A 26,269-nucleotide genomic window follows, 5' to 3' on the forward strand; every position below is an offset into this window, starting at 1 on the left:
TCGATTTATTATTTCAGCATCTTTGTACATTTTGTACAAAATGTGATGAGAATTACAGCAATGGACCAAAATGTGTTCTCATCATAACATAGAATTATGCCAAAAACATCTAAACGTTTAGACAGTGCTTTCATGATGAACTGAGAAATAACAACTTAAATGAATACTAAACCATTCTATCAACATGAAGTGAAGTCATTAGATTAGTTGAACTGCTTTTGATAAAATAGGACATTTCGTGCCTTGTTGTGCAGTTGAAGTTGTCAGCCTTGGTCTTCTCAGGTGGCAGTCCTCCTGTATTGGAGTCTAGTCATGCAGGGTGCTTTTTGGGTCCTGTCCTGCTGTTGTTTAAATGCTTGCATTGTAGTTTCCTCCCGCCTGCCTTCTGCCTTGCATGTCGTCTGACCTTGATGAGAAATTTTAGTAGTCCAGCCGTTACTGGGGAGGCATACGCCATTACTGGTCAGATAAAGAAAGACATAGACATGCTTCCAAATATCAGTAGGGAGACAGACCAGCTTGTTTAGCTCCACATAGGTAGTAAATGAACTCTCTTTGTGATGTTCATCTAAAGGCAGCTCTCCACCGCACCGATATCGGCCCGACTCTGCCGTGGAAGGCATTGGAAAGCATCTCCTGCCGACAACCTGTTGTAGATAGCGCCGTGCCATCGGGTCGGGACATCTTGTCCCGACCGGTAGAGCCGTCGATAGTCGCGGGGTAGTGAAGTGAATCAAAGCACGAGTAGAGAAACGGTTGTTGCCCCTTCTCTAGCCCATGTAATCAACATTGCCATGTAGTCTTATTATAAGCGACTTTGGGCTTCTTTTTCTGTAAAGTTGCTTGAACAAATTAGTAGTTGCAGGTTGCGTTTTTTGGGGCTTGTAGTTGTGTATAGTTGCTTATTTAGGCTTGTTTCCATTTTTTTTATTATTTAAACCAGTGGTTCTCAAATATTTTCATGAAAAGGTTTTGTGCATTTGTGTTGTTTGAATGTTAAAGAAAATATTCCAAATATTCCACATTTTATTGCAAGAGTTTTTTAAAATAGCCGAGCTTGTAGATCTGTTATTTTCAAATAGCCGTCTGTTGTAGTCTGTTGTAGTCTGAAGTAATCTTTTTGGTGGAGAGTCACCTTAAAGGAGTTTGTATGGTTTGTTGTGTGCATGGCGGTAATCACATGGGAGAGTGAGTGAGTGTGAGATCATCTGCATATTGACAGGCAGCGGAGGAGTTTTGATGTCAAAGGTGGGGTGGGGACACACAGTCAGTGCAGAGAGACCCTACTTGGAAGGCAGGGATCCAGGTTGTTCATGCATAAAACCAACAGCCGATGGGATAGGACTCCTCCCTGAGTCATACCATTTGGAACCGGCTGAACATTAAATTTCCTACATGGTTTCATTCAGCAAAAGGTCTCGCAGCAGTCCAGCAAAAACATTCCCTATGGAATTGAGCAGTAGAGTCCGTGGGCCCTATTTCGCATCCAAGTCGCTATACCCACAATTTGGCGATTTAGCATGACGCAAGGGGCGTTCCCGTGGCCAAGTTGCTATCTTCCGACAACAGCAGTATTCCTAAAACACCTGTGCTCTGTTAGTTTGAGCGTGGTTTGGGCATTACATTAATAAAGCCAATGACCGTGCCAGATGCCATTGCCTTTAAGACCAGGCTGCGCAAGCCGTTATCCCTCACACATTACTGGTTATAGAGAACTTTAAATTACAGAAATTGCTTGTGTTCTGGATTAATTAAACTGAATTGTCTGTGTGATCAAACAACATTTTATTTGTCTTTGATAAGCTTAACTAGCAACTGCTGGTGGATTACAGTAAAATTGTAATGACAATCACATTCACAATCTCTTAATTCAAGTGCCGCAGTGCAGTGTTCATTAACTCTGCTGCCGCACCGAGGCCCTTGGACACTTTACCCGACACTTTCCCGATGTGAAACAGAGTACATTGGTTCCATGGAGTCCTCCTACCGGCAGCCTGCCCGGCCAGAGCTCGCACACTTTCTATTTTCAGTTTGGCTTGTTGTATACTGTAGCAGTGGTCCATGCATGAGGTGTGGGGAAGAGAGGAGGGTGCTGATTGGATCAACCTTGGATCAGTTGCTGATTTGTTTCATGTTATTTGATCAGTGAAACATCATTGTCTGCAAGTGAGCGGCAGGAAGGGAGGTAGTGAAGACAGTGAGCTGTTGTCCTGTTGGACCTTGTGTCTTCTAGGTTAAACAAAGGAATTATAATTATAATGTACACCCAAGCTTAAGGCCAGCTCGCATCTATCTCTTTGTCTGTAGCTGAAGTTCAGGATAAGATAAAATAATGCCACCCCTGAGCTAATCAGATATCAGGCCTATGTAAATACAACTATTGGTCCCAGGGACCTGGGGCCAAACTTAGCGTCTGCCTATAATTGAGTGAAAACAGATATGACAGAAATGATACTAAAATGACGATATCCAAAAATATGGGGTCAAAATATACTACAATAGATATAATTATCACCCACATGTTACTGTGGGTGTGTATTTTGGAGCGAATGGCATCGCGCAGCACAATCATTGTCTTCTTTGAATAGACTATCATCTTATACAAACACAATTGACTCAAGGAATTGACACTCTCACTTCTGCTGATTATAGTCATAATAGTGATAATCACAAAGATTTGTTGAGAATTAGGAGTGAAGGAGACCTCTGAATGTTGTGTGCCCGGCCCGACTCCCAACATGTCCATTGTAGGCACGCTCTACCAAACAGATTTGGCATAGCGGGTGTTTTTTTAATCCGCTATGCGCTTTCCCAAACGTGTGTGGGCAAGATGGCACTTTTGGGGATAGCGCAACAACACCGCCATGGTCACAGCTCCAGGCGCAAATAACGGAGTCGGCATAATGTATAGCGGGTAGTGCGGCCGTAAAATACCGTTTTTAAAGGATAAACTGTATAGCTTGGTTTTAGTCTATGAACGAACCTTGAGAGTGACTCTGAAGTTGTGTGGAGGTATCGATACCTGTTTGACACGTCCTGTAGTGTAGAGGACCAACAAATTGTAGTAATGATATCATGATATCATCTGTAAATTTGTGCCAACCAACTAAAGTAACAAAGCTATTCTTTCTTCACGCTGCTGTCCGGAACTGACTTATGTTTTCTTTCTGCATAAATGTTTCAACACTTTACATGATTTGATTTGTAGTGAGGCATTGTGTTGTTGGAATGAATCCCCTTGTGCTTAATGCCATAATGAATTAATATGCTCTACACACAACAACTTATTATATGATGTATAGCAGTACTAATCCATGATATCCATCTTTACATTTGCGCCAACCTATTCAAGTAACAAAGCTATACCATCCCCCCCTCAGCGCGCTGCTGTCCAGAATGGACTGGATGCAACCACTGTATGGTTTTCCATGGATGGCAAGGAATAAAGAATGAAGGAGAACGTTAAAATGCTGATGAGATTCATAGAGTTAAGGTCAGAGTGGTGTCTTAGTGAGATTAAAATAGAGGGGAACGGAGGGATGTGCTTGCAAAGAAAAGCAAGAACTTAACAAGCTCACCAAGGTTCATGGCTTTCTAGTTAAAGGCTGTGTTTTCTGCAAAAGTGATGATGAAATTGCTATTGGCTGTGTAGCTTCAGAGCCAGAGAGTGACTCCCCAAAACCGCACTTGTTGCCTTGTCATCATCATCAACATAACCTTTATTTCCACTCGGAATACAGTTGAGGGGCAGGCCCTCGTTTTCAAAGTAGCCGAGATTGTCTGTAAATGAAACCTTTTTACATTCTCTTCCGTTCACGTATAGGTCTGAACAACTGATTTCGATCTCTGTGATTTCGATAAATCACAGAGGCTGCAATAGGCTCTATGCACAGCAGCCATATTGGGAATGAATTGGGCCCCTTCCTTACTTCCTTCACAGGTGTTACCAATGATACTAATTAAGGCTCTGTTCCATTTAGTGTGGCATAGTGGTTGTCTTATTTTCAAGGACCCCCATAACTCTGAGAGTGTACAAATGGAACCAAATGGACCCTTACGGGTCCATTTGGTTCCATTTGTACACTCTCAGAGTTAGACACCCACCATAAGGAGCTATTTGGGAACCAAAATGGAGTGTTTCTAGTGAGCCAACATGCACGATATCAGCACCCTGACCAGAATGGAACAGAGCCCTTCATTAGTATCATTGGTAACACCTGTGAAGGAAGTAAGAAGAGGCCCAATTTCTTTCCAATATGGCTGCTGTGCATAGAGCCTATTAACTGCAAAAAAGAGGGGGGGTGTCCAAAAAAGAATTCTAAACAAGGTATTCTTGTGTTTTAGGTAATATTTGCTCATTTCACCCTATAGTAAAAGGACCTTAGTTTTGTGCATGTTTAGCTCACAATTTCAGTATATGCAAATCAACTTGTAGTGAGCTTTACGTTATTGTTGTGGTTTAGAGTTGTAGACGTGGATTGACTTGAAAAGACTTGCCGATAATAGTCCCTGGAGAAAAGCCTGTTTTACAGGTGAAATTCAGATGTTCATCATGGTGACGTTAATACGTATTAGCTGTAGAAGCAGATCATTTAACCCATTAAGACCTGAGGCCGATTCTACAGATGCCTTCTAAATCAGCAGTTCTCACACTTTCAAGATTAAAAAAAAAATCTAAAATAGCAGATGTACAAGCTCACAGCGCGGCACAAAGCTTGTATATCTGTAATTTTTCAACGCTAAAATCTAAAATGACACCGATCCTTTCCCGGTTTTAGTGGGTTTTAAGGGGGGCTCATCACCCAGCTGGTCTACAATATTAGGGAAATCTGGTGAAAAACAAACAAACGACAACAACGGTATGCTTTGGAAAATTGGCAGTAGTAATGTAAAGTATTCCTGGACTATTCAAAATGTTTATTTCGAATAAAACAAATTAACACTAATTTGAAATAAACAATGCAAATAAACAGTAAAAAAAAAAGCATATTCAAAAAAGAGTGAGAAGAAGTGTAGCTTTAGTCCGACCCTTTCTCCATGAATAATAAATATCAGTAACACACTGGTAAAAAAAACATATTTTATTTTATTTTCTCACCAAATTGTTCAGTCCTAATATTGTAAATGTACAATAGTCTTCAAGTTGTCCAACCAATGGAACTGAATATTTTTTTACCAACTGAAACACTTCATGTTGACTGACAATGAATGACAATGAACCCAATTATTAAATCCCATTTCCACATTTTCTTTATAGTCCACCATCCCCTGTAAGCCTTATTTCAGCAGATTATCTGATTTCTCACTGTGTCCATTTAGTCTCTCCTGGAGAACTTGGAGAGAGACATATTAACACAATGGTGCACAGTGCTCTGTCTCAGCCTGACAGTAATGGGGGCTTTTGTATAGAAAGCACAGTTGGTAATAGGCATGGCACTTACTGTAGCTCTCACATTATGTATTCTTGCCAAATACCAACCATTTTGTACACAAAACCTTATTAGGTGAAACATGGAAATGTTGGCCATTCAATTTTGAAAAGTATGTAAGAACTTTTTTTTGGATTCCCTTTAGGATATGGCTTAAGAACAATTGTGAGCTTTGGTCTCATCATTATATGCTTGTTTACATGCTCAAAACCTTTTTGTTATCTATCTCTGTAATTATTACATTATTTAATATGTATTGTGGTCCTTGCCCTCTTGTCTACTAGAGCAGATGTTCTCAAGTGGTGTTCCACGCCACGGCACACTGGCGTGCCTCGAGGCAAGGTCAAGGTCAATGAATTTGAGACCGCCAATGCACTGATAAATTGGCCAACAGCATCCCTTCAAAGAAACTAGAAAATACTCTTCCTGAATAAACAGTGGTGGGTGGCTTGCTTCAAGCCAAAAAATTTATAAAAGGTACAAATTGTCAAATTCCCAGGCTGTTATCCATTCTCCTAATTGTCATTAGTTACGCACCTGCTTGGTGTATGTATGGGGTGTGTGTGTGTGTGTGTGTGTGTGTGTGTGTGGGGGGGGGGTTGGAATAACACGTTATTCCAAACAGTTCCTTTCCCCTCCATCAGGCGCCTCGGCTGACCAGGGGGAGGCAGCATAGAGACCAGGATTACTGCATGTTTTTTTTGTGAGGGTATTACCGGAGAACAGAGGGGACACAGGGAGAACATGCACTCCGCACAGAAAGGCTCTTTCGCCAACTCCACCTAGGGAATGGGCACTGATTACTCGGAGGAGAGAACACGCCCACAGCGTCCCCGGCGGGAATTGAACCCAGGACGAGGCGACAGCTCTCAATGCTCTCAAATGCTGTATTTTTAATGGAGTAAAAGGTACAATATTTGCATCTGATATGTAGTTGAGTTGAAGTAACAAAAATGGGAAGTAAAAGTACCTGATATTTATACTGTGCATTGTAAAAGTACTGTACATTATTTTATAGTACTTAGGGTGTGTGTGGGGGTTGGAGTTGCCACAGTAAGCTGAATTTTGTAGAGTTTCTAGGTGGAAATATGTACTGTACTAGTAGTGTGGCAAAGTTTTGGGAAGAAACTATAAATAGTTTCGAGCACACAATTAGAATTCTTAGACAAACTGGCAATAGTGAGTCGCTTCCATAAAGTTACTGTATATGATCAGGTTGCTGAACAAATCTGGTTATTATCAGATTTGTTCAGCATGTGGTAAATGCTGATTATTCCGCTTCCCCACGTCGCTTCTCCTAGTACTCAACTGTACGCTGATTGGCTCGAATTTGACCGACTCAGGTGATGGCCAACTAGTGCTGATTTTCCTTTTTATCTTTACCACACATATCAGATGATGTGATGCACTTACAGCAAGACAATGACAGCTTGCCTGGCATACAGCGAGCTATTAAAAAAAGATAAAAAGAAAATCTACACAGATTGCTTTCTTGATTGCTTTCTCTCTCTCCTCTCCATCTGTATGGCTGATATTTATATCAGGTCTACATTCTTTGTATAAACTACTGTATAAAGTTCAAGTTGTGGTGGGCGGGTGAGCATGCACATTATGACTTCAGTGGATATCAGATAGTCAGTATGTAAGGTCCGATTAATGCCCATATATGAAGATCCCTGCGGTCATCACAAATCAATACTGTTGGGCAACAGTTGTACATGTATGCCCATTATGGAGACCCTCAACGTTAGGCAACAGTTTCTGTTGTGAAAGACGTCACATGCCCATATATGGAGATCCCTGATGACAGAGAGACAGACAGACAGGGAAAGAAGGAGAAAGGGATGGGGAGAGGGGGATGGAGAGGATGACAGGGAGAGTGAGATGGGGGAGGGAGTGAGAGAGAGGGAGGAGATACGGAAGGGGAGAGCCTATTTCACCCCTTCAATAACCCAGCCAATACTGGGTACCGAAACCTGTTAGGGGTTGCTCTCGAAGCGGAGACCTTCTGATAACCAGACCGCCTTGACCTACCAGATGGGTTTGACCTTTGGTGTGCCTTAGCCCCAGAAATATTGTGAACCACGTAGTAGAGTGCTAATTAAATATACACAAGCTTTGTTTGCAGAATCTTGCAAATCAGCATTTGTGAGTGATGGTCTGCAAACCTAAGCAATTTGATGGTGACTGGTGAGGTGACAGCAGGTACAATTATCTGTGAACAGCAAGTGACCTAAAAGTGGAGGCAGAACTCACACGGGGGGTGTAACTGAGAGAACTGCAAGAAGTCTGGTTGACACTTACTGATGGAGAGGGCCCTGTTTGCTATGGGGCAGTCCTGTGAAGATGATATTGAATAGTCAGCAAGCAACAACCTATTCTTTTTTAAGATTATAATCTAGTCTAATCTAATCTGTTTCAACCCTAGTCTGGTTCGCACTTACTGATGGAGAGGGCCCTGTTTGCTATGGGGCAGTCCTGTGAAGATGATATTGAATAGTCAGCAAGCAGCAACCTAATCTTTTTTAAGATTATAATCTAGCCTAATCTAATCTGTTTCAACCCACAAATGTCCACCTCCTCTTTTCTCACAAAGGTGCTCGTTCTGCCCTCGTCCTCCGTAGCTCACCACCCACCCCTGTCTGTCTCTCTCTCTCTCTCTCTCTCTCTCTCTCTCTCTCTCTCTGTTCTTCCCTCACTCCACCACAAGCTCTGAGGGGAAAAATAAAGAAGGAAAAAAGAAAAGGGATGGTGGAGATCCTTCTCCATTCTGTAATGCTGCTAAGCACTGAATCGATGGACAGTTACCACGGTAACAGGGAGGCTGGCGCCAAAAATATATTCTATAGAGCATCTTTGATACCTCCCACTATATTCAGCTTGCCTGGCTGGCGCATCTGCCCACATAACACCACTCTGTGCTCCCAAGACAGCATGCATATGACACAAAGCTCTTGTTGAATGATATGCCAAACACCCAGACGTAAATTTAACCAACTGATTGTTACGCCTCAGTCAAGCCAACCCCATCCACAGCCAATCCCTAACTTGTCTAAACTTAACCCTACTGGGGCATCTAGGAGGCACAGGGGTAGAGACTAAGGTTCCAACTACGAGCACAATTGATCGTGTTGATGGTTGTGAATCCATTTGGAAAGGGCGGGCTCTGTCGCTGCATTAGTGAATCCAGCAGGTTGATCAAGGCACATGTGGGGTGTGAAACTGAGAAGAATGGCATCTACCTCCACGTGCGTTATATCCCCCCTGTGAAACTCTCACTGTCAGGTGAAAAGAAGCTTGTATTAGAGGAGACATGTGATTGTCTGTACTCTCTCTAGGAGCTAGGACTGTTTGTAGGAGTAAGCAGTGACAATGGACTACAATACATAGCCCATATGGGGAATAAGGGAATTGGCATTACTAAACTGGGAGAAAAAGTTAAACACAGGTCATGCTAGCCACTAAGCTGTTCCAGTTTCATACTATATACTATTTCTAACCGAGTATACATGTAGTAAAATAATATGTGCCTGTACAGATGTATACTAATTCTAACCATGTAGTTAAATAATATGTGCCTGTACAGATGTATACTAAGTTTGATGTAAAGGAACACTGTAGTCCTGCAGTGCAACGCATAGCGGAAGGGAGAGCTCACTTCTGGAAAAAGTAAATGAATCAACTTGTCTTTGGGAGTGTTGTCTCCGTCGTCTCAAAGGAGAATGATAAAACAAACATTTCTCAAGTTGTTTTCTCTATATAGCTTTTGAATTTGAAACTGGCAGTCCCAGCTCGATTACAGTTGTCAGCACACCAGCCTGTAATCTGTCAGCACACCAGCCTGTAATTTCCTGTTTACAAAGCGGTAGTACGTGACATTTTTGCATATTAACCGCCAAAACCCAGTTATGAGTATAACAATAAGTGTTGTTTGCGTTGTCTGAATACCTGTTGTACCCGTCTGTCTGTCTGTCCCTTTTATGCATATATATGGAGTTCTGTGTCAGGCATGGAGAAATACGGAGTCCAGGTCAGGTCGATATTTTCTTTGTAACCTTCTGTCTGTCTGTGTCACCTTTATGCCCATATCTCTGTGTGTGTGTGCGTGTGCGTGTGCGTGTGCGTGTGCGTGTGTGTGTGCGTGTGCGCGTGCGTGCGCGTGCGTGCGTGTGTGCTATGCTCATATTCTGAGTTCGCTGATGTCATAAGTATATGCCCATATATGGGCATGTATGTATATGGGCATGTATGTCGCTGATGTCATAAGTATATGTCATAAGTATATGCCCATATATGGCATGTACTTATGACATCGCTAGCTGACGCTAGTGGGTGGGCTAATGTACGCTAGCTACCATTGAAGTGATGCAGTGTTAATAGTGTGTTAATATCAGAGGAAGTATGTCTCAGGCTTCAGATATTCCAGCAGTTTCTTTTTTGCATACAACCCTGCAACGGCTGCGTTCCAGTCAGTCTCTCACACTCCGTATAGATAAAGAGGTCCCTGTCGCTGTCATTGGACTTCACAGATACTTGTCACAGCAGCATCAGCACCGGTCTGATGACACGTACAGCTACGATGTGACGCTCACTGATGGAGTGTGGCAAACTAAATGCGCTCTTCATCACAGTTTAAATCACCTGGTGCACACAAATGTCCTTCGGAGTGGAATTGATATCAACATCACTGACTGCTCCTTTGTTTACAACGAAAGGAGACTGGGCCATGGTTACATTTGCGTCACAAACGTCAGAAGTTGTGGTTCAAAGGGTTCTGCTGTACTACCAACTGTGAGGGATGTGAATTCCCTCCCTGTGTTGGTCAGGGATGGCATCGGAAATGTGGCACTGCAATATGACATGCCCCTTCAGGTGAGACGAAAACATTACCTCTCTCTCTGGAATAATGAGGATCCCGAAGGCAGCATATGGGCCTCACATGGCCCTCCATCTGATATGGTGCTGGACGTGTCTAAGATTACCCGTGTGTGTGACCTTGAGTCCTCTTTTAGAAACCAAAGGAAACGCCTCCCTCTTCTAGTGAGGATAGTACAAAAATCAAGATTACGCTACTATGGAAAATCTGGACTTGACCCATTTCATTACCCATATCAGGCATACTTTGAAGTTGCAGACCAGAGTGGCATAATGTCACTTGTTTTGTGGAATGAGCTTTGCCCACAGTGGTACCAGAGACTGAATGTAGGAACAGTGGTGTACCTCCAAAGCTATACCCTGAAGCAGAGCTATACTAAAAGGTCCCGGCCTCAAATGGACCACCACAGAATGAAGATATTTAACTCAGTAGAGATCTGCCTGAATCCTCTGAGCCCAGCTGCAGTCATTACTGTAATCTCACCGAAATGTGTACCATCTCAATGGGCATTGCCTGAGGTTGCCTACCAATTTGCCACCAGGTCAGACTTGGACAATTTGGCCAACGGCTCAGCATGTGATGTCATCGGTTTGGTAACATTTGTAAGTCGTGTTGAGAGAGTGAAGAGTAAGAAACTAGACAAATACTGGACATATCGCTGGGTCCATGCAGTTGATGGGACATCGAAGCATCCCTTTATCTTAGAGTTTTTTTCCTCCTCTAGGCCAGACATCTTCAATTCTATCTGCCCAATGACATACTTGGTTTGCACTCAAATGAGGGTATGCCATGTGAAAGGCTCATTGCCTTATCTCACAAGCAGTTGTGAGACAGAGATATTCATTACAGGATATCACAAAGGTCGGCCATACGTGTCTGACCCAAGGGTGAAGAGTTTCCTCCAGTGGACCAAAACCCTGAAAGACAACTTCATGCTTCAGAAGTCTATTGTTGGTGGCCATTATTGCTTCCCTCACCCCCCACAGATCTTCATTCAGTCTGTGGCAGATGGCTCATCTGACATTCCTCTGGTTGCTGCAGCTGAGTTGAAGAGGGAGCTAGAATCACTTCAATACAGACAGCATAAAAGACTTGCAATTCAAGGACAGATCATGGCTGTCAGATATCTGAAAAGCCCAAAGAAGGCAGATTCAGACCAGGAACATGTGTCAGAACAGTCAGAGAGTGTGTCAGCCGCTCACAGTGATCAGAGGACAGTTCTGATGGAAACATCTCCCTCCACTGAGAATGTCTTGGGAAACAAACGAAAAAGAAGACGTAAAGAGAGAGATGCCCAGCAACCCTACATGACCCATGCTAGGACTCAAACAAGAAGGTTGGATGGGCCTGGGTCTACAGCAGAGGGACAGGAGCAGGACGAGAGCAGGACGAGTCGAGTGAGACAGTTCCTCTTTTCCTCCCAGAAAGAGGAACAGCAGGATGAGGAATATAACGGACAGGAAGACATAAATCCAAGCCCATCAGCTGACCTACAGGTTCACCCCAAATGTGGTCGGTTGTCGTGGGTAAGTGATGCTTGGCCCAAGCAAAGAGCAGAAGTATCAGATCATCTATGCCAAGTTGGTTTGTTCCAAGAAAGCCTTACGCAGAGGTTTGAATATGATGACAAGGACCTTCTCCTGCACTGGAGTAACCTTCATCCTTCCCGGTGGACACCTGAGCAACCCACCGATTTCAGATCAAATGTAGACTGCCCAGGATACTACCAAGTAACAATATTAAGCATAAACAGGGAGATTGCCATAGATGCTGCGTTCTTTCCTGTTATGTGTTCTGGTGACCCCAGAGCTGTAGGGCTTGTGCAGGAACCCCATGGCAACACAGTGCTGTCATGCCTTGAGTCAGGTTTCATTTGCCCTCTCAGTGAATCTGTGAACCAGAGTGAGGCAAGCTCTTCACACCCAGAGGAAATCCTGAAGACAGCAGAGGAACTAAAAGACACACATCTTGTGTGCGTCCTTGACCTGTGTCATCTGGGTGGTGATAAAGTGGAGGTCCTTATCAGTAAGGTGTACAGATTGACGGATGTCAATGTGGCCTAGATGTTGGAGGCAGGAAGGGATTCCCAAGTCATTTGTTTATTACGACGTGATTGTGATTGTTGATAGTCAAAGCAACTCATGTTTGAGCCTTTAATAAAATTGAGCTGTCTATAAAAATGAATAATAAATAAATAAAATAAAATAGTGCCCGTTGTACCCATCTGTCTGTCTGTTTGTGTCCCTTTTATCCCATACTGTATGGAGATCTCTGTATCTGTCTGTCCCCGTCCATTTTATGCCCATATATGGGGATCCCTGATGTCATCAGTATACAGTATGCCCATATATGGACATATTGGTTGGATCGGCATTTCCGGACAACCGCTTATCTGACTGACTCGACGGCGGGGACAGGTCCTCGCTGATGTGCGTGCCGTGTTTGATGTTGGTCGGTCCCATATATGCGTATAACCATATAACCATATAACCATATATGGGCATAGTGGTTGGATCAGCGCTTCTGGACCGAATCTCCATTTATGTTTATGCGTATCAGTTGAATTGCCGGTTCTGGACAACCACCGATTTGACCGACTCGGCGCTGGGCACGGCACTCCCTTGAGTCGTCCGCAATGTGTTCGTCGAGTTTGAAGTCGGTCGGTCAGACGGTTCTCGAGATACGTGAACTACAGTCGGACACACAAACACACAGACAGACAGACAGACACACACACAGACGGACACAGATTTCGCGCATGTATTGTAAGATTAGCAATTGCTTATTTCTTTTGCACTCTTACATAAGAGTGGAATGAGGCTAACCCTCCCTATAGGTGTTGATCTAATGTGATGTTTTGCAGTGATGGTTATGGTAAATGATATGTTTAACAGCGTAGGTAGAAAATGTCTTATACCTATAATGTAAACATACTCCCACTGTCATATTCCAACTGTATAATATATAGATGCATGCTGAGTTTAAGTATCTACGGTACTGTACACAGCTGAAACCTGCTGCAGTGAAATACTACTTTAGTTTCCGTTTTTCCGCAGAGCACTGTAGAGTGACACCATGGAATACAGTTTATGTAACGCTCTGTGTGTGGGGGAGGTGTGTGTGTGTGTGTGTGTGTGTGTGTGTGTGTGTGTGTGTGTGTGTGTGTGTGTGTGTGTGTGTGTGCATGCACGCGCACACATTTGCACAGTAAATCCTGAGTGTTAATTCAACGCTGTGTGGGGGGTCCATTTGGGTAAAAATGTGGAGAAAGAATATTTCATCCAAGGTGCCGTGCAACGTGATGGAAGTCAGTATTGTTTTAATCACAAGTTGCCCTTATATAAAACAAACACACACAGACACGTTTTGTTTTACTGTTAAATTTTGCACACAGTAATCACACTCAGCAAGCAGAATGTCCTTGGTGTTCTTATTTCTCTTCCTCTCCTCATGATCACAAAAGGGTGAGACACTCTCCCTCTCCCGACAGCTGAGACCCTCCTGCTTGCCTTGGAGCTGAGACAGAGCTTTGCATCAACTGAGGCAAATTCTTTTTGGGGTCTCGTGAAGAGACTGCATGTGAAGAGTCAGAGAGTCTCTCTTTTACTCAGGGATCATACCACCTCTGTGTCATCATGTGATGCTTTTATCAATTCTCTTGTCAGAAGAAAGCTGCGGCAGTCATCCCCATCCTCCTACATGTACATGTTAGCAGAACACTGCCATGTTTTTTTGCGCGCTACTGTGCACCGAGATCAAACATGCAAGTATGGCATTTATAGGAGCGTTTGTGTACTGCGTGCGTGCGTGCGTGCGTGTGTTTAATTAATAATGGCTCAGGTGGAGGTGTACTGTATGTGTCATCATATGAAGTATTATATACTGCAGCTGCTCAAGTAGTGTAGTATTTGTCGAGTGTATGTTTGTTTTTAGTTTTTTAATACAAGGAAAATAATAATAATGACTAATAAAAAGGTATTAGTGATGGATGGATGGATGGATTGATTGATTTATTTTGTCATTGGACAATCATGTACAACAAAATTATTTTGGTGGCATCGGCCCAGTGCAAAGAAGCGGTAAAGTGCAGTATAGATAATAATACATATAAATGACTGTATACAGTAATAGACAGTAGCAAAGGGGGTAGAGGGTACAGGGGGAGAGAAGATTTGGAGTTCAACAGAATAATAAAGCTGAGGAGAAAAGAAAAAAAAAAAATCCTGGACCTAGAAAGAGTATTGGTCTGGAGGCAGATACAGAGGGAGGCGTCCATAATGATGTACAGTAGATGGCCTCAGGCCGACAACGTTTGTGGTAGATAGACTCAGCTGATGAGTGAGTTGGTTTTCACCACTCACTGCAGTGATTTCCATTCCAGTGCAGTTGCCACACCAAGCTGTGATGCAGTAGGTGAGGATACTTTCTATGGTACAGCGGTAAAAGGCGTTACTTATCAGAGTTTGGTGGATGGCGACAGGGCTCAGCACTTGTTCAACAGCCGGATGGTTGACTGGTGGAAAGTGTTCCATAGTCTGGTCATAATGGCTTTTGATATCACTTGCCTAGCCTGCCTGCCTGATGGCAGCACTCTAAACCGATTGTGGTCAAGGAGGGTGATACAGTTCTCATAGCTCGTCAGGATGCTCTCGGGGGTGCTGTTGTTGAATGTCCTCCTGAGGATCCAGTGGCTCATGCTGAATTTCTTTAACCCATTCAATCCGAGAACGCATCTCTTTCATTTTAGATTTCTTTGGCTAATCATGAACATTTGTGTAAATCTTTACAAATGTCTTCTAAATCCTAACCTTGTTATATCAGTGGTTCTCAAACCTTTTCATGTCATGGACCCCCAAAATTATATGTTTTTGAGCCCCATCAAAATATGTTGTTCCAGGGACCCCCAGGAGCTTCTTATTTATTTTCTGCTGAGACTGGCTTAATGCACGCCTGTAAATACAGTACACAGGAATAAGGCAGTCAAAGTGTCTTCATGCTGGAGGAGTATGCAGAACCATCAGGCCTGAATAGTTTGTTTAGAACTTTTTGAAAACAGAGTTACAAAGTGTGTGAGAAACATAATGAAAAAGCATGAAAGGACAAAGGTGTCACATTACTGATCAAACCCACATCATATTTACAGTCAGCCCAGAGTGTTGCTGGGATCGAGGACAATTTGTCAGCGGTCACAGACACCACAGTGTGGTTGTGCTTATTTATTTTCTGCTGAGACTAGCTTAATGCACGCCTGTAAATACACAGGAATAAGACAGTCATAGTGTCTTCATGCTGGAGGAGTACGCAGAACCATCAGGCCTGTTTTGCCAGTCTCAGTCAGGTCTCTCTGCACCTCTCCACCCACGACCTCCCCTCCTGCCAGTTCCTATCTGGTGTTTGACAGAGAGAAAAAGCGCAATGCATGATAATCTTCACAATAATAAAGTATGCTGACTCCCTGCAATAAATCTGGCCTGGGGAAGTCCTCCTCCTCCACCCTTTTCTTCATGGGACCAGCTTTTTTCATAGTAGTAATCTTTGTCTTTGTTTGACAAGGTTTCAGTTTGTCCCAGATCGTGGCCATACACGGTTGACCTGAAAAGAGAGATTCAGTGGAAAATCTTGTGAAGAATATCGATTTTTCAATACATGTCTGAATATGTATTCATTCTTCATTCTGACTATTTGAAACCATTTCAATACTCATTTTTGGCACCACCGATACCAGCTGCGCTTTCACGCTCTCTCTACTCTCTGACAGCACATGCACCACTGCAGTACTCGCTCGCTCAGTCAGTCAGTCAGTCAGTCAGTCACTCACTCACTCACTCACTCACTCACTCACTCACTCACTCACTCACTCACTCACTCACTCACTCACTCACTCACTCACTCACTCACTCACTCACTGTGACACAGTGTTGTCTTGTTCTCATCATCTCATTCGCTGAAGTTTGTTTTGGTGTTACTGTATCTCATTAAAGATGGCAAGTGCAGAGCCTCTGTGACCAGTTTTGGTTGCATAGACAACAGCAGGAGTGCTGTTTGGAAATATTTCGCATTAGCAAGGAAAGGCAAAAGATACAAGCAAGCCTAAATGCAAATGGTACTACAGAGCACTTAACGAAAGGTGTTAACACAGCAAATGTGTTGTCTTGTTGTTGGCCCAACAGCCATTTTTAATTCTCAAAGCTAAGCTAATCCCCCTCAGAGCTATCAGGAACCGCAGACCTCAGAACTTAAGTAAATTAACTTAAATGATGTTGTGCTTAACACGCACACACACGCACACACGCACGCACGCACGCACGCACGCACGCACGCACGCACGCACGCACGCACGCACGCACGCACGCTCTCTTCTAGTACCAAAGAGAAGCTAAGGAGACTTGACACACTCACATTTCTTTGCCTTGATTCGTTGATAATGTCGTTTAATGTATCAAGTAAATGTGATTCTCGATTATTCAATAATCGAAAAAGTAATCGATAGAAAATTTGCTAGGAAGATAATCGACATTTTTAGGCATTGCAAGCATACATTTCAGAATAGTGTCTCGGTGTCTCTCCATATAGAAAGTTATATTGATTGTTTGTAGAGGAGTCAGCCGTTATCTTTTCTTCACAAACACCTGGTTTCAGTAGCATATCGTCTCTGCCGGTGGAAACCTCATATCTAAAACTGTTAACTTTTCAGGATTCAAATTAAAAAATATCAAAAGTAGCAGGTCGTCAAGCTCAAAATGCGGCGCGAAGCCGCATAGTTACAGTATGATCAAGTAGGACATTCATTTTACAAAAAATATGGAGATTAGAGGTTTCTGCCCGACAGCAACGATATCCTACTGTAATACCATTTTGATGCTTTATTGTTATCATCTTGACCATGGCTGCACAGTAGCCTCAATAGCACCTAATGTTCTGCCACTTCGTGAATGAACACAAGATAAGAGAGAACTTGTTAGAAAAACTCTTCGGTAACACATTCTAGGAAGCCACATTCTGTGAACTCAGACAGTATCACTTATCAAGTAAGTAAGTAGCCTAAGTAAATAAGTACAAGTACTAATGCGGGTCACTCAGACTGGCAAGGATCCTAGTGTATTATAATTGTCAACATAGTTGTAATTATACCAATTTTATAATGCATTATATAATGCTTTTTTAACATTTTATATGATTGCATGATAACCACTGTTATCATGCATTATAGTGTGAGCATAAGTCACTATAGTATAAGTGAGTGAGAGAGAGAGAGAGAGAATGAGAGAGAGAGAGAGAGAGAAGAGAGAGAGATAGAGAGAAAGAGAATGAGAGAGAGAGAGAAGAGAGACACAGAGAGAGAGAGAAAGAGAAGAGAGAGAGCGTGCTGTGAAATGTGTCTGATGATTTCCAGTGATAATTATAAATTGCCTTGGGTATCTTAACTGGTCAGGATGTGGGAGGACTATGGGAGCCAACCAGGGGCGCCGGAACGGAATATGACGTGGGGGGACTTCGCACGCGCGCATGTGGACCGTGTGCGCGCATGTGGACCGTGAACATTTTGCGGTTATCTCGGGTGGGTTTGTTGATTTTTGGGGGGGATAATGCGGTTATTTCGGTTAATTCGGTTGGCCTCGCGCTCGCGGTGGTCGCGAGGTGCGGGGGACTGGACTGATTTTATTATTTATTTATTTTTTTAAATGTTTTTTTTTTTTTTTTTTTTGGCTGGACTGAATAGTGGGGGGACACAGTGTCCTTTAATTAAACAGGCTCCGGCGCCACTGGAGCCAACCCAGGGCAAAGCCAGGAAAGACAAGAAGCGCTCCACCTACGTAGATGCACTGCGGCGCAACAGTTTAGCTAACAACACTGTAGAGCTCAAGACCCTGATAGGATAGATAGAAAATAGGATAGGAGAGTGTGGAGGGCAGAGATTCAGGAGTCCCAGTCCCGAGTTGGTGTTGGCTAGACTGCACTCACTTATCGCATCGCATCGCATTGGTCAGCGTGTCCAGAGGCCCTCCAGACAATATTACATAATTCAATATTAATTAATGAATTATGTATTAAATAATGAATATGTTCTTCTCTAATTCGATCTCTGACCTGTATTGTAATAGGACTGGGCAATTAATCCAAAATATACCTAAACATTTTGAACCTCTAACCAACTTAATCTTGCTCATGCAGGTTAATCGAATAATGAAGAAGCAGGGTTATTTGTGATATTATTTTGTATTTATTTTATTTCATCTGTTGAGGCAACAGCTTGAAATAATTGTGATATTGATTTGAAGTGATATAACCCAGCCCTCCATTGTAATGTGGTTTTATATTGTCTAGGGATTTGTTTCCATTATATGCACAGCGAGCTAATGTAAATGAAGTATCTCAGTGGGGTTTCCCTGTTAATTAAGATTAAATAAAGATTATCTTCTGTGAACTCAGACAGAACCCTTATGTGGTATAGACACCCTGAATGAGGCCTTGTATACTTAATTTATGGGATAATTCTAGTGGGCAGAGAGCTATTCCCTCACTTAATTTGCACTTCCTACACCACTCTCCTCACCTCTCACATGATGAATGAATTGCATGTTTCAAATCCATACGGGGAGTGAAAGTATTTAAGGTGTGTCTGTGCTGTGGCGGAGTGAGAGTGAGAGTAAAATCAAACTTCCTGGATTCAGGGGACCACAGGCAATGCAGCCTAAACACCTGTGATCCCTCATGTCTTGGCTGCATCATGTTGCCAAGGCATGTGGGATTACGTTGTGGTTATGATGTATAAGCAGGCAAACTGTATCTTTCCAGTGTCCGGCATTATCACCTTGCATAAATCAGGTGACACATCGCTCTGGTGTGACGGTATCGCTCAATAAAAATAAAGTGTTTTTTTGTTGAGTGAAGCTCTGCACTTTTGTCACCATGTACGTAATGAGGCTTTAGTCAAAGATGCAGTGTAGGCTTTGGGGCGCAGGCATAGAATGTGACGGTAGATGATGAATCATCAAGTTTTCTTTTCCCTTACTTCCCGTTTGTTCTTTCCTTCTCCCACCATCGCGGCTGTTCAGATCAGACAGACCGGACACACCTTACCAGCCGCTTACGCTTCGGAACCAGTCCCTCTCACGTGTGTTCCCTTTGATCAATAATTTATTGAACCTGTGGCGCTGTTTTGCAGCATTCCTGTTCCGTGCAAACCTGCATAAATCTATGATGAGAGTGGTTGATTCACGTGTCGCTGGGTTCAACCCAGGACCCTCATGGTGTGGTCTGATGTTGTTATTCTATGGACTTCCTGCAGTGCTCAGGACATATTAACTATCATTGATCCTGGGCTGATCAATACAGTTGATGTGATATGAGACTACCGGTAGATATCGTCTGCGTTTTTCAATATCGTAATATTGTGATATGGCACAAGTTAAGTCTTTTCCTGGTTTGATCTACAAGCTCACAGTACATTGCCCCTAAGCAATATTGTTCGGCTGCATTACCCGTTAAACATTATACCGACTCGCTCCCCGCACCTGGAGGTGTGACTGATGGGCGTGTAGTTGCACTATCCGTGAAATTGCTGTGGTGGCCACACGCTTATGGGAAAGCGCATTACGGGTCCTCAGACCACCCGCTATGCCAAATCCGTTTGTTTGTTTATAAGAGTGCGTCTGCAATGGAAATGTCGGGACTCGGGCCAGGCGCACATCGGGCATGCATGCAAGATCCCAGAGCCCATCTGAAAGACTCATATTTCACTCACTATTGATGTTGCATTTCAAAGACTTATTCCTTCCTTAATCCCATGAAATTCAAGTTTACCGCTGTCATCTTGCCTAGAAGTGTGGTCATGGAGTGTTTTTTTCCCTCTCTCTTGCATCACATCCACTTTGACTGTTAATTCCTTGTGTCAATTAGTGTGTTTTATCATCAGTTGCCAGTTAAGCTTATCAAATACAAATAAAATTATGTTTGATCTTCGTTTGCTATAACCACACCAGACCATTCAGTTTAATTAATCCAGAACACAAGCAATTGCAATAATTTAAAGTTCTCTATAACCAGCAATGTGTGAGTGATAATTCTGTGTATCAAATATAAATGTATTCCACGGCAATCAATGTCGGACTGCCTCTGCCATGGGAAGAGAGGGAGAGAGTGTACGATAGCACTGGACAGCCTGCTCTTAAAGGCAATCCCGTTCAACTAAGTATAGGTTTGACCCTCTGGCGTCTGGCATTTTGTTTTAAAATGCAAATTTTGGTCATGGATGGTATGGCCCACTTGGTAATGTTAAACACTATGGCAATGTGACCCAGATCATTATTGTGTTCAGTAAAACGTATGACCACACGTTCCTTTTATAGATTGTACATTGTTGTAAAAGACAGTAATGTGATATACGAATGTCTTTACATTATGATCAAATTTCATCATAAAACTGTATCCTCTCTATCATAAAGTTCTTGGTTAGACTGAATCATTCAATATCATATGATTAGACAAAATACTGTTACTAATATCTACTATTGTGAGCAATGAGCTGCAATTGTATCTGCTCCCATACAAAGATTGCTATGATATAGATGTTATGTTTTTCGTAATGTAAGAATATAATTGGACACTAGGGGAGAGACAAGCTCTCTGTGTGTGTGTGTGTGTGTGTGTGTGTGTGTGTGTGTGTGTGTGTGTGTGTGTGTGTGTGTGTGTGTGTGTGTGTGTGTGTGTGTGTGTGTGTGTGTGTGTGTGTGTGTGGCGCGCACGCGCGCGCGCTGTGCTCTGCTGTGCTGTGCTGTGCTTTTTGCTAGGGGACACAAGTGGACCATAATTCATTGATGTACAGTATTTCATGTTATGCCAATTGTTACAAGTCATTATCTGTCTCCAAACAAGAAAAGAAAAAAAGATGTGACTAATTATAAAGTTTTATAGACCATACTGTACCACACAGTTACAGTTTTCATTAGCACACTGGATTTTATTTGTATGTTTACCTGAAATGTGAGTTGACTGGTCAAAAGAATCTGTCTACTTGAGAGCTTAAGTACAGTAGTTTACTTTACATGATAAAAAAAAGTAGTGGTTCGATGGTTGAAATCTGAAGTTGATAAATGTTATGTGATCAGATCCAGTAGACAAATAAAATAATCCTCCTACGCATTAATAAAGTTGTCTCACACATTAATTAGGGCACCCTGCGTAGCAACCGTTGCCAACTATCATTGTTTGTTGCTTAAGTATTGAGCTTAGTGGTTGGCTGTTGTATATTGTTGTTTTTTATCTATGTGTGCCCCAAAGAGCCATTTTAAAACCGTGTGGGTTTATTCCTCACACCGTTTCTGTTAAGAAATAAAACAAGCACCCACTGACACACACGCACGTAGCAACACACACACACACACACACACACACACACACACACACACACACACACACACACACACACACACACACACACACACACACACACACACACACACACACACACACACAGACAGTATGTCACTGCTGCTAGTTGGTAAATAAATACCATTGGTATCTTGGAGGCTGCAAACACTGTGGTCTGTTGTCTGATCTCTGGCTGTGCCATGACAATAGCTTAATGTCTCCCCAAGGACTCGAGCGCCTTAACAATAGGCACAGCGAATAAGAATGCTAGATTCCTCCTAGAACCTCATTCGCTCACTAAGCCAGCCTTTTTGTGGCAAAGTGTGTTCTAAAGTAGGACAAACATTTCAAACTTAACACTGCCAACATACATTTATTATATGACTACATAATAAATAATTCTCTCTCTATTAGGCTGATGTTTACATCGATACCTCCCCCCCTTACGGCAAAACGGTCCATCCCTTTTCTCCAGCCTTTACTACATGTGCACTGGTCTTTTATGTTTCTCCCTCACTGACGCGCGTCACAGGATAATGTGTCCGTGTAGCAGCGTAGACAGACCTGGCCCGTGGTTCCCTGTTGGCTAGGCTCCCTACAATGGGGCGGGGAGTGGGAGGGAACTCGTTTGCCGCAGAGTTGCCGGTGCAGCGATGGGGAAGCAATTCATTGCTGTCCCACAACACTGACAACGCTGGCACACACACACACACCCACAGAAGCACACGCGCGCTAACACACACCCACACAGACACATACGCACCGGCACAATGAGCAGCCAGTCTGAGGACTGCCAGAGTGCAGGCAGTAGTTTGAAGAGGGCTCTCCTCAGCCAAGCGGTATCAGGTTGAATCTCCACATACACACACGCACACACACGTGCGCGTACACACACATATCCACTTCCAGACACTGAACATTCCCAGAGATGCAGGAGAAGGATGCGAGCGAGGAGGTAAGATAAGGCTTGCTGCCAAAGCAATTGAGAGTTTAGTCTTAAATAGAAGTATGCAGAAGTGGTACAAACATGTACCTGTTTGCATGTGCGTGTGTGTGAGAGTGTGTCTGTGTGAGAGAGAGAGTTAACATGCATGTGTGTGCACGTTAACCAGCCACATCACCCTGCAGAATGGAGAGGAATGCAGCCTGAACTCAAAAACAAAAAAAACAACTGCAGTAGTCTACCTCCCTATACCTCCCTCCCTCCCTCCCTCTCATCTCCTCATTCTCACTTGTTCACAGAATCTCCCTTACAGTACAGTGGCTTCCTCTGTCCCTCTGTGCCTCTCTCTGTTTCACCCATAGCAGTTTATTATGAATGAGCTACTTCCATAGAAGCCGAACCGCTGTTCTAAATCTCGGTTTGCGTCGTAAGTTTTGTGCGTGCTGGAGAACACCTCAGTGTGATGCAGTTCACAGAAGAGGTTGCTGTCATTATTCCAAACACTCTGGCAAACTCACACATGAAACAGTGGATGTGATTTGGATTACTCTGTGTGTGTGTGTGTGTGTGTGTGTGTGTGTGTGTGTGTGTGTGTGTGTGTGTGTGTGTGTGTGTGTGTGTGTGTGTGTGTGTGTGTGTGTGTGTGTGTGTGTGTGTGTGTGTGTGTGTGTGTGTGTGTGTGTCTTAGTGGGGATAACATGCTGGGGTGAGGCTGATCAGGCCATGCCTCCTGTGCTGCGGTTGCCACTCAATTCTTTGGCTGGGAGGGTTTATACCTGCAGCTGGCAGCATTCTGATTTTAAAGCCAGATGTACTGCATGCCTTGGCGAAAAAAGTGTTGTGCGTCATGTCGACAAACATGACGGCAACTGGGAGGGAGAAATGTGGATGCGATCATGCGACTTGCGTCAAATCCAGTTATATACTGTAGAGTACCTTGTCTCTCCCTAGACAAGGCACTGACCAGATTTTCCTTTAGTGCTGACTTTGTGCTTTGCAGCTCCTGAACAAAAACAACATTGTTTCTTGTTCCTCATGTATGGAAGCTGCGACCAACAGACCCAGGGGGATTATTTATGCCTGATTTATACTTGGTTGCGCGCCGGTGTCTCACATTGAAAGTAGCAGCTCTACAAGCTCACAACGCGTTACGCTGCGACACCTTGTGAGCTTTTAGATTGCCTATTTTCGGTGCGAGACACGATGCACAACCAAGTATACGTAAATCTGGATTCAGGAGATGAGGGGAGACTACACATGACATGGTGAGGTGTGGGGGCTTCATCTCGCTGGCAGCCAATAGTGATACACTGACCGTGAACAGATGCCACTTGAACAAGCCCTTTCCACAGGACCGATTCATAAGACGGCTTTAGTCTTTTATCATTATTGTCATATACTTGACTATATCCTTGCTCTCTTGATAGCACAATAGTACTCGGTAACTGAATAAAAACATTCACACTAAATATTAAATGATCAGAAGACATGATAAATTATATGGGCATAGTCATACCATCATCATCCTGACACTTCTAAACACTGCCATAGAGCCCTCATTTGAACATAATGCTATTTATGATTCAGTGTTTTTAAAGAGATTACCAGTGTGGACTAATGCTAAATGATTTTACAGGCTGGTATAATCTTATTTGTGTTGGGGAACAATTTATAATGATAATACTTTTATTTATATAGCACTTTTTTACTATGAAAGCAACAGTTTACAAAGTGATTAACACAGCACATGAACATAGAAATATATATAAAAGAGGAAAATCTCACATTTCATAGAACAACATTAATAAAACATAAAACAGGACTAAAACAATAAATGGTAAACCGAACAGTAACTAGTAAGATTGAAGAGTAGAGCAGAAGGTTGACTCCTTGTTTTTGTCCCACAGCCCTCTTTGTCAGGGCCAACAACATGGCCCCTATAGCCCATTCATCCTGTCCCTCTCTGTCCGTCTCTCTCCTCCCTCTTTCCAGTGCTCCCTTTCTCTTGTCAGAATGCAGGTATTGTTTAGGGAGGAAAGCCCCCTTCTGTTTCATTCTGGTGGAATGGCTGGGTGTAGGGAAGAGAGCACGGGTCTGGTAGAATGGCTGGATGAAGGGAAGAGAGCACGGGTCTGGTAGAATGGCTGGATGAAGGGAAGAGAGCACGGTACTGGTGGAATGACTGGGTGTAGGGAAGAGAGCATGGGACTGGTGGAATGGCTGGGTGTAGGGAAGAGAGCATGGTCTGGTGGAATGGCTGGATAAAGGGAAGAGAGCATGGTCTGGTGGAATGGCTCGGTGTAGGGAAAAGAGCATGGTCTGGTAGAATGGCTGGGTGTAGGGAAGAGAGCACAGTCTGGTGGTATGACTCGGTGTAGGGAAGAGAGCATGGTCTGGTGGTATGACTCGGTGTAGGGAAGAGAGCATGGTCTGGTGGTATGACTCGGTGTAGGGAACAGAGCATGGTCTGGTGGTATGACTCGGTGTAGGGAAAAGAGCATGGTCTGGTAGAATGGCTGGGTGTAGGAGAAAGAGAGCATGGGTCTGGTGGAATGGCTCGGTGTAGGGAAGAGAGCACAGGTCTGGTAGAATGGCTAGGTGTAGGGAATAGAGCACAGGTCTGGTAGAATGGCTAGGTGTAGGGAATAGAGCACAGGTCTGGTAGAATGGCTAGGTGTAGGGAATAGAGCACAGGTCTGGTAGAATGGCTGGGTGTAGGGAAGAGAGAGCATGGGTCTAGTCTAGTGGAATGGCTGGGTGTAGGGAAGAAAGCACAGGGCTGGTAGAATGGCTGGGTGAAGGGAAGAGAGCGTCCGGTGTGCAGGGGCACCAGAACAAGTTTTGAAGAAATGTCCCTTGCACAATTCTTTAATTTATTTTGACTTTAAGTTCAATTAATCAATTTAGTTGTATTTCATTTTTAAAATGTAACTGCTAATTTAGTTATTCTTTTTATTTTTGTGAAAAAGTTTAGTTTAGTTTTTATTATTTTAGAATGTTTATTTGGGATGGGATTCGTCAGGGGTGGTATTAAAAGAAAGGGGTGGTATTCAAACTGGCACAGCATGCTTTTCAATGGGAACAGAGCGTTTTTTTACAGAAATTTGCAAATGGCAACAAATCGCTCCGTTCCCATTGAAAAGCATCGACGTGATTGAGCCTTATTGCTTCACCATGAGAGAGAGTCCTTCTTCACAATAAAATCATCAGTGCCAACTGATGCTCAACTCTGATAGTGTAAAAATGTAACCGAATGGACCTCTATGGGGTCCATTTGGTTACATTGTACACTTACAATTGGGGGAAAAAATCATTGTGGATTGTACTGTGTAGTGAAAAAATGACCAGATGAGTTAATGAGGACCCCAGCATTAGGAATTGTACTCCATTTTGCTTGATATATTTCATGGCTTAATAAACCCCCCCAGAAATCAATTTAGAGTCTCACGCAGTGAATTCATTTAGGCTGACTTCTTAAAGGACGAGATTGTAATAATGTATGTGGCCTGTTCGTCTTTGAATATTCGCTTTGTCAGTCAATATTTGAAAGAAACAGTTTTCTGTATAAGTTTATAGATAGGAGGCATACAGACCACTATAATGCAATAACGAAAAATATATATATATATATTTTGTTCCTCAGACCTTCAT

The 26,269-nt window shown here is 43.1% G+C and overlaps 2 protein-coding genes across 7 annotated transcripts in view; both read left to right on the forward strand.

The window, feature by feature from the left end:
* Positions 1-26,269, forward strand: part of dlg2 (discs, large homolog 2) — a 221,729-nt gene that overhangs the window by 72,153 nt on the left and 123,307 nt on the right. Inside the window, exon 1 of one of the 6 annotated variants that reach the window (XM_084074836.1) lies at positions 22,402-22,630. The exons of the other annotated variants lie outside the window; for them this stretch is intronic. Coding sequence (XP_083930962.1) covers positions 22,604-22,630 — 27 coding nt within the window. The 5' untranslated portion in view covers positions 22,402-22,603. Of the gene's footprint in view, positions 1-22,401; positions 22,631-26,269 lie in introns of those variants that run through there. 6 annotated transcript variants of the gene reach the window in all.
* Positions 9,831-12,368, forward strand: LOC311056734 (RPA-related protein RADX-like; the record flags this gene model as incomplete). Its single annotated transcript, XM_084073540.1, has 1 exon — positions 9,831-12,368. The coding sequence occupies one exon, from the start codon at positions 9,831-9,833 to the stop codon at positions 12,366-12,368; it is 2,538 nt and encodes an 845-aa protein (XP_083929666.1).

This window comes from Gymnoscopelus microlampas (genome assembly GCF_963454915.1).
Source record: "Gymnoscopelus microlampas genome assembly, chromosome: 12".
NCBI lineage: Eukaryota > Metazoa > Chordata > Actinopteri > Myctophiformes > Myctophidae > Gymnoscopelus > Gymnoscopelus microlampas.